Source organism: Onychomys torridus, chromosome 1 (genome assembly GCF_903995425.1).
Source record: "Onychomys torridus chromosome 1, mOncTor1.1, whole genome shotgun sequence".
In the NCBI taxonomy this organism is placed as follows: Eukaryota; Metazoa; Chordata; class Mammalia; order Rodentia; family Cricetidae; genus Onychomys; species Onychomys torridus.
The window spans coordinates 69,700,125-69,712,428 of NC_050443.1; the positions used below are offsets into that span (position 1 = coordinate 69,700,125).

A 12,304-nucleotide genomic window follows, 5' to 3' on the forward strand; every position below is an offset into this window, starting at 1 on the left:
GATTTGTGAATTTGCACTTAGTAGAGAAACTTTAATGTAATGTGTGTAACCATTCTTGAAGTATCCTATCATCTTACCGACTGAACAATGATAACAACGATCACACATCTAAGTAAAAAACAGTATTCATCACAGGCATAATCCAAGAGGATATTTTAAAAATTATGAGTCAGTTCATGGTTTTTATAGCCCTTAAAACTAACAAGCAGGAAGTAGTAGAATGCATTGGGGAAGAAACTTACTTTGGGGTACCCTAGCTTTGATGGGCGGCTTAACATGCTGGACTTGTGACTAAGTTCTAAACCAACTGCTACTTTAATATGTTCCTGGGGTGGTAAGGATGCTGTTCCATGGTCAAATACTTGGAAATATGGGATAATTATGTACAAAATGCATCCTGAATTTAATTTGTCTTAGAACCCATTTGCTGAAGGATGCATATTAGGCACATTGGGCAGATCTGGAATGTATTTCAGAAAATTAGTACCTAGAGAAGTGGCTCATTGATTGATTGATTGATTGATTGATTGAATTGTTTGCTCATATTTTTGAAGTCTGTATGACTTTGGTTCTTCCAGTCATGAATGTTAACACTCAAGATTTTTCCATGATGGAGTTTTCAGTGTTTAAGTGAAAACATTAAGGACAGTTTAGAATATTTGTAAACTCAGATGTATTTGACTGTTGTTATTACATGATGCCCTCTTTCTTTTTTCTCTTAGTTATAAATGTATACATAATAATACATAAATATAATATATAACACATTATATATCAATTATATATATATATATGCATTAGTAAATGATGAAGTCCCCCTACCCTTTAAAATGCTTTAGTTAACTAAAAAGTTGATTACTTTTCTTTTTTACCATTTTGTTGGTAATTTTCCTGAATTTTGAAATCTAGAAAGCCTACTCCCATTGGTCTGGAGCACTCACCCATCCAAGTGCTCAGCCATACACAGATGTTAAACATCTGAATTCTGCCTTCTGTGGTTTCCTGCTAACATTTTTTTAATGACCCTAAATCATTTCACGTCTGTCTTCAAAAACTAGAATGTTAAATGTGAAAATTCAAACTGTGGTTTAATAAATTATATACCCAAAATAGAGGTGTGAATAACTCAGAGAGCATTTTGTATTAATGTGGCAACCTCAGTTCTATTGGTTTATGCTCTCAAATAATCAGGAACATTATCTCTGAGGAGCACATTGGTAGTAGAGATATTTTAACTTGTCTTGCGGAGGACGTAGAGTGAAGTAGGGGGGGCTCGATGTATAATCTCTCTTTTCAACCTACAGGTTCAATGTCCTCCGGTTCTGCTCTTGTAGTGTGCAGCATTCATCGGTTTTGTCTTGTAACAGGTTCAGAAGAAGAACACAGTCCTGTTTTGAAAACTTTGGAAAGGAGTGCTGCTAGGAAAATGCCTTCCAAAAGTCTAGAAGACATTTCATCAGATTCATCAAGTGAGAATAAAGTTTGCCCCGCTGTCCATGTCTCACCTAAGCTTCGAAACGCTCGTGTGCTCTCTGTGGCTGGCCTCACTGCACGCTGGCATGCACCAAAGCCCCCAGTGCAGGTTTTACCCACAGCAGACTAGACTATGCTTTCCCAAGTGTGCTCAGGCGGCTTGCCCTCAAGTGTCTGAAACTTTGCTTTTTAAATAACTCACGACATTTAATTATGAGAAAACTAAATGTCCTTGGATTGTGACATCCTGTTTGAGTGTTTGAAAATACATAGGTGGGGGAGATGGCTTAGTCGAAAAAGTACTTGAGATGCAAACATGAGTGAGTGGTGTAGTTCATATTTCCAGGACCTACATAAAAGCAGGGTAGGAATAACAACATGTCTGTAATCCCAGCAATGGATAGGGAGAGACAAAGCATCCCCAGGGCAATATTCCTTAGCTAGACTAGCCAAATCAGTGAGCTCCAAGTTCAGTGAAACATCACACCTCAATGCATAGAGTGGAGACTGATCAAAGAAGAAACCCATCTCAACCTCTGGCCTCCACAAGCATGTGCACACCTTAGGTACAAACCTATACACATATGCATATGTGAATACACACACACACACACACACACACACACACACACACACACACAATTTTCCATAAAAATACAAGAACAGTGAGTTTGAAAGAATTGTGGTAGCTAATAAGGCCAGTGAAATTTGTACTAGTCTTTAGCATCTATTGAATATCCAACAAGTCGTCTAAGAATTTTCCACCAGCACCCGCCCACGAGAGGCAAATTGTATCTCCATATAATAACTGAGGAAAATGGAATTGAGGAGGTAAAATACCTTGCTTAGTATTATATAGTAGACCTGAGGCTCAAAATAGACTATTGTCAACAGTATTTACAAAGTGATCATATTACACATGACAGTGTTGGGTACCTAATACATTTTCCCATAGTGTGATTTTGAATTAGTCCTTGACTTCAAGATCTTTTCTTTCTCTTTTTATCACTTCTTTTCTACTCACGCACTTCTTTTGGCCCTGGCCAAAGTCTAATCTGAAGTGATATATCAGGTACTGCTTTTGCAGAGGCTGCTGCTTACCTGAAGAGGGCATGTCTTCAGATGTGGCAGAAGGTACATCGGGACCCATGTGCCAGACTAGTGGATTTAGAAGCTATGGCCTCCAGAGTCTTGTTCCTACTCTTTTGAAGCTATGATCTGCTCTGGGATTGCAGATGGCCAGGAGAAAATGTATTAAATAGAAGTTAACCACTGTCAAACTCAAAGGATTGCTGACATTGTCAGGCTTAGATTAAGTATTAGGTATTCACAATGTAAGATTTTAAACAGAAAGAAAAGGGGAAGGGTTCCTTCCCCCAAACAAGTCACAAAATTCAGAGATTCCCAAGGCGTGGAAGACAATATTCCCAATTCAGATTGCAGCTGTAACCCTCCCAAGGATTGGAAGGGACCCTGAAGGTCACTCGTTTGAACCTCTCTCAGGAGCAGAATTCCCTCTAAAGCCTCCTCAACAGGTGGCCAACCCCCATATCCGCCTGAATGCTTCCAGAAAAGGCTAGTCTAGTCCTTTGTTGGGCAGCTCTGATTGTCCTTCCTTATGTTGATGATGGGCACTGAGGGAAAAAGAAAAAGGCAACAATTGTCCTATTTAATAACAAAACAAAACAAAACAAAACCCGTCTTGTCTGAGAAGTACAGGGTTATTTCCATGGTGCAGCTTTAAAGTCCTCAGGAATGTGTAGGGTTAAAAAAAAGTCAGCTGACGGTATTCCTGCACTCTCTCTTCCAAATACCGATACCCACTCTCACACTAGCCTGCCAAGATTCCACTTAACAGCTGGTCCCCAGTTCCATCTCTTCAGTTGGCTTCCCAAGCAAGACTCCCAGAGGCATATGCAAACGATGATGCACATACACAAATATTTGTTAATGACCATAGGTTTGGGAAGGTGTTAGCCTGGCCAGAGTCTCACCCTCTGCAGAAGGCTAGAGAGGCTGCTTTCCCCTGCTGTCAGCAGATTGCTTGCTCTGAGCTAACCCTCTAACCCATGGGAGTCAGTGCACAGCCGTTTGCTGATGTGAGCCGCATCGGGCTGAAATGGAAGCGCCTGCTAAGACACTGGCTCAAGTAGCCAATGTAAAGAGAAAGTATTTGGGGGAAGACATCTTGGTTGCACCTCTCACTGCATCTTGACTAATTGCTTCCAACTCCCAACTCCGGGAGCTCCCAGGGACAGTCTCATTGTTCTCTTCTCGTCAAGGGCCAGCCACATTAACCATTTGTTAATTTTTCCTGAACAGATCAAGCAAAAGTAGATAAGCTGCCAGAAGAATTAGTACGTAGTGCTGAAGATGGTAAATATCTTTATGTATTTGCATGTCTGCTTGGGTATTGAGTTCTGGGGTGATTTGGGCAGTCACCGGGATGCAGCTGTTGGATAAATAGAAGAACGTCATTTTCCAGTATGTATCGGATAGTGTCTAAGTTATAAAAGCATTCTGATTTGGTACATTTAATACTGCCTATATTCTTAAGGTTTCTGCTGATGATAACATGAGGATCTCCTCAAAGACACTAGGGAAGCAAGGGTTTCTATAAATAGGAAATTATATTTCTGTGAGTATGAGCTAATTTGTGTTACTCTGACTTGTAGAACTCTCTAAAGGCAGAAAAGAGTAGAGCGGGATCCTGGGTTAAATTGTTCTTGCATCTGATTCTCAAATCTCAGCAGTTAGATCTTTCTGGGAACAACTTATAATCTTAATTTCAAAGGAAAGGGTTTCAGGACTATGGTAGGAAAACCTGCCTATGATTATATAAACAAATATAGAATGAGGGTGAGATGAATTGATTTCAAATATTACAGAGCCAGAAGGTCTTGAAGCATGTCAATGGGTTGTGTATTACTTTTTTTTTTTTTTTTTAATAAAATTAACTATGTAATAGAGTCTTGGTGGGGGAAGGGTAGAAACGAATCTGATTCTTGCAGTTCAGCACTTGGACAAATGAATGATTTATATTTGCCGACGGTTGTTAATTTTTGTAAGCTGCTTTTGCTATAATCATAAAAATGTGTACTTAAATTATGTAAAATGCGCCACTTTGCTTCTCTGAGGTAATTTTTTTTTTTTTTAACTTTCATGTTGGTTTCTACTTACAACCACCTTGTTGAAACAAATGAGAAAATGATTTTAGTCTTTATTTTGAAGATTTAAGAAAAGAGCTCAGAGAAATAAGGTGACCTTTCTATGGTCGTGGAGCACATCAGTCAGTGAGCGAGCAGAGTGCGTCAGCTCAGATGCTCCTGGCCTGTGTTCCTTCCATGTCCATGCTGTGGCTCAGGGACTTATGGGAAAGAGAACTCAGGTCTCCCTCCTCTGCTGCATCTTAGAGGTTTAACTGAACTAGAGACTTTAAAGAGGCGAATGAAGGAGCAGACTGGGCCACGACAAACTGTAGACCTGACAGATGAATTCAGCAATTTCAGTCGTGAAACTAGCATTGGAGTTTTACTTTCCTGTCTGTTTAATCCTTAATTGAAATGGTATTTATTCTCAATGTTACTCTTCTGGGTAGATCAAAAAGCAGACCAGGAGCCAGATACAAATGAATGTGTACCAGGAAGTGAGTAGCAGGAATTTCTCATAAATGACTAAATGTTTCATTCTACATAACATTAAATGTGCTAATGAACTAATCCATTAATACTACCTTAATACACACTTATTATTACTGTATTTCTGAAGCTTGCAAAAAAAAAAAAGAAGAAGCAAAAAACTATTTTGTTCTGATGAGGGCTTATTAAGCACAGTTTACTACTGACTATCCCAAAAGAATATATTTTCATCAAGGGAGAGTTATATAACTTGTTTACATACATTGTTATTGATAAGTTATTGACTTCTCTTACTATGTCCTTTAAATCTTTGCTAAAATCAAATGGGCACATTTTTATTGCAGTTCACTTTTATGTTGCATTATGGTTATGCATACCAGGTCTCTGTAAATTTTTAACAGCAATTTATTACTTATTAGGATTCCCCCAAAAGAACTGTGTTTTGACAGTTCATAAGTAGTAGGTTGGATATATCTCCCTACATATCTATATAAGTAAAATTTCTTGTGTTCAGTGTTTAAATTATGAGATTCAAAACTGGCTTCAAACAGTAAATATTCTACCTAAAGACGATGAACATTTGAATCTAAACAAAATAAATGTATACTTTTGCTACTCATACCCATCAGCTAATTTATATCCACTAGAAGACAAAGGTAATGTTTGTCCCCAGTTTTCAGTATCAAGATTATCTACACAGATATGACCACTGTCTTAAGGGCAAAATCTGTATTTAAGGTGGTTCTCTGGGGCTTGATAAAGCATTACTGTTAGCTCCCCTCTTTTATAAATGCAGACACTGGAGGTATGAAGCCAGTGCTACCCAGGATTGCTCTCAGGTGGAGAGTGTTTGGTATAATAACCCCCAACAGCCTTTGCATAAGCTAATGGGCCTCCCGAGGAGAGCAGCTTAGTGAAGGAGTCAGTTTGATGGAGAGACAAAGTGCTGATGCTGGGAGCCACTAACATCTAGCTTGAAATCTGAGACTGCTCAGGAGGTCTTCCTGCCAAGGATGAAGGCACTGAGCTTTGGCACATGACTTGACAAATTCTTAAGAGCTACCTAGGAAAGAAGGCAGTTCAGGCCTGGCTCTGTGAGTATGCTGCTCTGTCTGCTGCCCAAAGATGTTTATGGATAAAGAGATTTTTCCTGTTGTGTTTGAACTGGGTTGTACTCAAGTTTGGGCATCTGATTTTACCTTGCTATGTTTGTTTAACATTTTGTTTGAGGCATGAAAACAAAATGTCGACAGACATATGCACCTATAGCTCTGATTTCATTGATAGCCTAATAGACCAATTATGTGCTGTTACTGTAGGTAAATTAATCTCTTCAACAATTTAAAAAAATTGGTTCTGTCTTTTCATTAATAAATAATATATTCTTATCATAAGACAAATTGAGATGTATGATTAAAAATAAATAACTGAAGTTCATAAATATGAAACTGATTACATTTGGGTAATGGGTGTCATTGAATTTGACCTATTTACATCACCCAACAACATAATTTTTTGCAATGATGCAACAAAAAGACTTTTAAAACTTTATTGAACCATAGGATATGACCTAATCTTGAGCTGTTTCCACTGTAACTCACTCAAAAGTACACACACACACACACACACACACACACACACACAAACTCATGTATACACACATACACAGAAACACAAATGCAGATGCGCACATACAAACACACACATGTGCACATTCACCCACACACTTCTTAATTCCATGGGAAATGATAAAGTAGGTATTCTAATTAGACACAGTGAATGGATTTGGTGTATGTAATTACCTTTGTAAGCCTCAGACTAGGTGATAACTAATATAGAATAAGCATAAATGTAATATATGTGGTTCAATTTTGTTCTCCCTTCATTAGATTTGTTTCAACTAAAGATGAGATTAGCTAATTTGTTTAAGGCTGAATTTGTGCCTTTTGAGTTATGAAGAGAAATGCAATTTGATTTGTATCTATTGCTAGTGACAATTTTAAGGATAAAATCAAATTAATATATTTGTATTGTGTTCAAGACATAATTTGAAGTGATGTATCAGAAATACTGGTGTTTTAAAAAGTATTTATATGGCACTTAGTATACACCAGGCAGAATAAAATGCCTTGGAATATGAACACTCTCATTGTAAGAGCTATTACTCGTCATAATAAAAGTTTACACATTGTGATTCATGTATAAAAGAAGAAAATAGTTTTCTATCTAGAGATATGCAAATTAGAATTTAAGCTCACCCTCTGATTGGGCATTCTTTACATATATTTACTGTATCAGAAAGAAGTCATGTGCTACATTTTCTTAGTCTATTACAGTGTATTAACTTGAACTATTTAAACCAGGCCTTGGTATATATTGAAAATTCTTTGAGCCAAATGGTATCTAAATATATTTTTTAATGGCTTCTTTTTTTTTTTTTTTTTTTTGAGATAGTGTCTCTCTTTCTGTAGCCCTGGCTGACCTGGAACTTGCCATGTAGATCATGCTAGCATTGAATTCACAGAAATCTGCCTGCCGCTGAATCCAGAGAACTGAGATTAAAGGCATGAGTTACCACACTTGGCTAAAATAATTTATTTTAAAGTTGTAGTCTCCCATAATTCTGAGTGAGGACCACCATTAGGTCCATGGTATCACATGTGTGTCACACACACACACACACACACACACACACATACACACCACAGATCAGGAATTTTTATAATCACTAAATAAACAAACAATGGTCTTAGACATTCCATAGCCAAGGATCCTTACTGTTGAATTGTGAACAAAAATCCTTACTGTCGAAATGAAATAGTTTTTCAGCCTGCAGCATGTTATAAATGTCATGGATCTGGTTGGTGGGGAAGTCGAGGGTTGGGGGAGATGAACCAATACATGACAGCACTTAGAATTCAAAGCTCTGATGTGGGGGGAAAAAAAAGCAAAACCAATCCACGTTGACGGGCAGGGGTCTTTTTGAGACCATGGTCTTTTTCATTTTGTATCTCAGACTGGTCTGCAACTCACTGTGTAGCCCTGGATGGTTTCAAACCTACAACAGTCCTCTTGCCTCAGCCTTTCCTGTTGCTGGGGTTATAGTCCTGAGCTACCATGTCTGGTAAAATAATATAATTCAAGACCAACACGAGTTGAATAAGAACTAGTGGGGTTTTTTCCCCAATTAGTTTTCATTTGGTATTTGGTTCAACTCCCTTTGAGTTCTCTCTGTATGTGACTTATACAAACCGCATGTCACTTACCTCATGACCCTATGCATGCAAACTACTATATCTTTAACCTTTATACAAAGCAGCATTCATAAATGAAAGCCAAGTGTGTTTTCAACTTGTGCCTGATGTCTGGTGGTTGTGAAGAGTTTTGAAATCCAAATGCTGCTCTTTAGTTTCCACAGCGCCTCCACTGCCTGATAATCGGCTTTCCCACCCTGACCAACTCAAAAGGATGAGCAAGTCTGTGCCAGCATTTCTTCAAGATGAGGCAAGTTCATGTTTAAACCTTTGGGGAAATGGAGCCCAATAGGTGATTTCTCTCTGCCACCCTCGGGCTGTCTGGACCCTACTGTGGTCCAGAAGAAGTCAGTGGGGCTGGCCCTTGCCTCCCTAGTCAATGGAAGCAATGTTGTTGATCCAGGAACAATGCAAGGCATGTCTCATTTCATTCCAACAGTAGTTATTTTGGCCAGTGAAGTCAGATTGTATAGATTTGGGAATGTGAAACTTTTGTTTCAGAGTAGGTACAAAATGAGAAATCTGGGGAGAAATATGTTATATAATTTAATTATGTATCTGTAGCTAAGAGTTGGTTTGTAAAAGCTTGGCCTAGGATGTATGACTACTTCCAAAGCACTTGTTAAAATAATAAGTTAGCCGGGCGGTGGTGGTGCACGCCTTTAATCCCAGCATTTGGGAGGCAGAGGCAGGTGGATCTCTGTGAGTTCTAGGCCAGCCTGGTCTACAGAGCGAGATCCAGGAAAGGCGCAAAACTACGCAGAGAAACCCTGTCTCAAAAAACCAATAATAATAATAATAATAATAATAATAATAATAATAATAATGATACAAACTTTCAAGAGGATCTTACAGGCTCCACAAACTTTTTACTTATTATTTTATCTAATTCTCCAATGACTATGGTAAGCATCAGCATTATCCCCAAATATTACAGTGAAAAAATAAAGCCTATGGAGTTAAAGTATAATCACACAGCCAGACTGTGGACTGGAATCCAGATCTGACTCCCATGCGGGTAACCACTCTGACCATGTAAGAGTATGGCTATGCACTACAGTTCAAGTCAGAGTATGCACCAGGCACTTAATGCTCCAGTTTGTTTCCCAACACCCAGTTCCTACTACAAAGTAGACCTAAGACTTTGCCTGAGGTCTTTTGACTCAGTAAGATTCCAGTTTCTTGCTGTCACATGATTAGGAGTGTGTAGTCTATGGTAAGATATTTCCAGTTCTGGCTATGAAGCTAAATTATTGTATTATTACCAGAAACAAACACATTCTTTGTTTTCAGTGAGTCTGGTTTTTGAGTATATATTCTATGAGGTTGTTAAGACTGAGTGAGTTAATGCAGAGAAAATACATAACATGGTGCCTGGAATGCAGTGACCACATCATAAGGTTAGCATCTGTGACTCAGGTTGAGCTAATGTAGAGAAAATACATAACATGGTGCCTGGAACACAGTGACCATGCCGTAAAGGTTAGCATCTGTGATTCAGGTTTTGCCCTGGTTTCTGAAGGGGAAATGAAAGGCTTCGTATTCAAGCCAATTCTCTTAGAAGACCAGATGTGAGCAAAATTCTAAGTGAGATGTAAATAACACCCTACTTCCATCCTGTGTGTCCTTCTGTCCATTAGGGACTTTGAGTGAACTGCACCTGCAAATATTTGGTCATTGCAGATGTTTAAGAGCCCCATACTACAGCTTGGGGAAAAAAAAAATCACTCATAGAGGGAGGGGACACTAAACCATTATCTGGAAGCCCGCCAGCATAAACTCCACACTGTTTCTGCGGTTTTAGACTTTTGAAAATCTGTTCTGGTCTTGGGGGGGGGGGTGTCACAGGAATGAAACATATAATTTGAGAGGTGAATTATACCAGGTTTTTTGTTTTTTTTTTAAGTTTCTCCTTCAGTTTTAACCTGCTGTCTCAGCCCTTAACAGGACAGTTGGTTTTGTGTATCAAAGATGTGGAATTAAACTGTATCACTTTACCTTTCAAAGCACGTAGGGTTGAACTGGATATTAAAGGATTTCAGAGATGAAATCAGCCCTTGCTCCTTTCTCAGCTGTCCCTTTGAAACTTAGTCACATCTGCTGAATGCTAGCTATGTGAAAAATGCTGTTTCAGTTCTACATCTTCCAGCCCATCCTCCCAATAACTTACTAATGATCTGATGTGCTAGGTAGAATATCCAGTGTGTTCTAAGAGAGGGTACTGGATTGTTTAGTGTGTGGGAAGGGAATGTAACATTAGGGATATTTAAAAGGTATGGATTTTTGAAATCCTTGAGACAAGGTTGTTTTCTTTTCCATGAAAGTCATTAATTTTTTTTCTTTAACTCCTTCATTAATCTGCATTATAATTGGTGCCCATGATGTTGATGTACAATTGCATGGTACTGGAATATGCTGGCATGAACTAACTACTCTTCCATAACTTAGGAGCCACTGCACTGCTCCACATATCCTATAATGCCCAAATAAAATTGTTATGAATAATGAAGTTTATTAGAAAACATCTAACAAACTTGAAGTGTAAACACAGTTGAATTTGTCCTTGCTGGTTTTCTTCCTTGGCCCAGGTAGATGTTCCTTGGGACATATTTAAAATAAGTATCATATTGCTCTTTAACTTTTAAAGAAATATGTTGAAATCTAGTGAATGGATAATTTAGCACACTTTCCTAAAGCAACAAGAGGTTAAGTACAACAGCACTATAGAGTCACATCAGGGGTGCTTTACATGAAAAACATACAAACTTTAATTGAAACAGGTTAGACTAGTTTTTATTGTTCCTAGTTTAATAGTATCTTAAGTAAAACATTCTGATTTTTAAGAAATCTAAAGGCAAAATAATAACAGTGGAAAGAATTAAATATGGTACTTTGTGTTTTAATAGGATTTCATAGATGTTTCATTTTATGAGATACACACACACATACACACACACACACACACACACACACACACACATATATTTTCTAGGATATGTGGCTATATTAAAAGTGACAAGAAAGCTCACTGTAGTGCTGTTTTCTGTAGCTCCTGAGGTTCACACTGTGGCAAAAAGATCACCACATCATTCTCTTAGCTAAGCACTGTCCCCCCTTGTGTGAGGTCCACCGTAGACTACCACTCCATCCTGAATCCCCAGCAATTAGCTCTAGCATCCGTTGCCTTTGAGAAATGCCATAGATCAGTGTGGAACAAGGTATCATCCTTGCCTAAACATAGATTCTAACTTTGACTCATTCCAAACTTAACATATGCTGACCTTGACTCGTTCCAGATTTAATCACTGTGCATGTGATGTGATGTTTTGTAGAGTGATGACAGAGAAACAGATACAGCATCAGAGAGCAGTTACCAGCTCAGGAGATACAAGAAGAGCCCGAGCTCATTAACCAATCTTAGCAGCTCCTCTGGCATGACGTCCTTGTCCTCTGTATGTAAATGAAGGCTCCATGTTAATCTCTCTGCTGCTCTAAACCTTGCTCTTGGGCCCCTGCTCACTGTAAAGTCGGCTCCTGTCTCAGCTCTAAAACTCAAAGTTGGTTTTTTTTTTTTTTTTTTATAATTTGTAATTAGCTTCTGGCTAGCTATATCTTCCTTTTCTCATAGAATAAGGGGTTTCATGTACATTATAACTTTTAAAAAAACTTTTGATATGCTTTAAAATTTTAAATTGGCAACAAGGTAAACCACTCAATTTTTCTGTGCAACCAACGAGGTAACTATAGATTCTGCTTGTCTCAGACATGACTTTACATACTGCTTACAGGCATAGAGTTGTACCTATCCTTTAAATAAGCCTATTGAAGCTTATATTGAGTCACCTGAAGAGTGGGATAGTAATTCTTTGCTATCTGGAAAGGATCCAGAACAAGGTTGTAAATGGAAATCTCCTAAAGCACAGTTGTTCATATTTGATG

General features: G+C 38.3%; 1 protein-coding gene across 6 annotated transcripts in view; it reads left to right on the plus strand.

The window, feature by feature from the left end:
- The window catches only part of Sytl2 (synaptotagmin like 2), a 117,413-nt gene that overhangs the window by 81,942 nt on the left and 23,167 nt on the right, over nt 1-12,304 (plus strand). For 2 of the 6 annotated variants that reach the window (XM_036186523.1, XM_036186544.1), the window contains 5 exons: nt 1,368-1,469; nt 3,796-3,849; nt 5,072-5,119; nt 8,521-8,615; nt 11,698-11,817. In XM_036186523.1, the coding sequence (XP_036042416.1) occupies nt 1,368-1,469; nt 3,796-3,849; nt 5,072-5,119; nt 8,521-8,615; nt 11,698-11,817 (419 nt within the window). Of the gene's footprint in view, nt 1-1,367; nt 1,470-3,281; nt 3,850-5,071; nt 5,120-8,520; nt 8,616-11,697; nt 11,818-12,304 lie in introns of those variants that run through there. The other 4 variants (XM_036186530.1, XM_036186551.1, XM_036186560.1 and 1 more) reach the window with 3 other exon arrangements.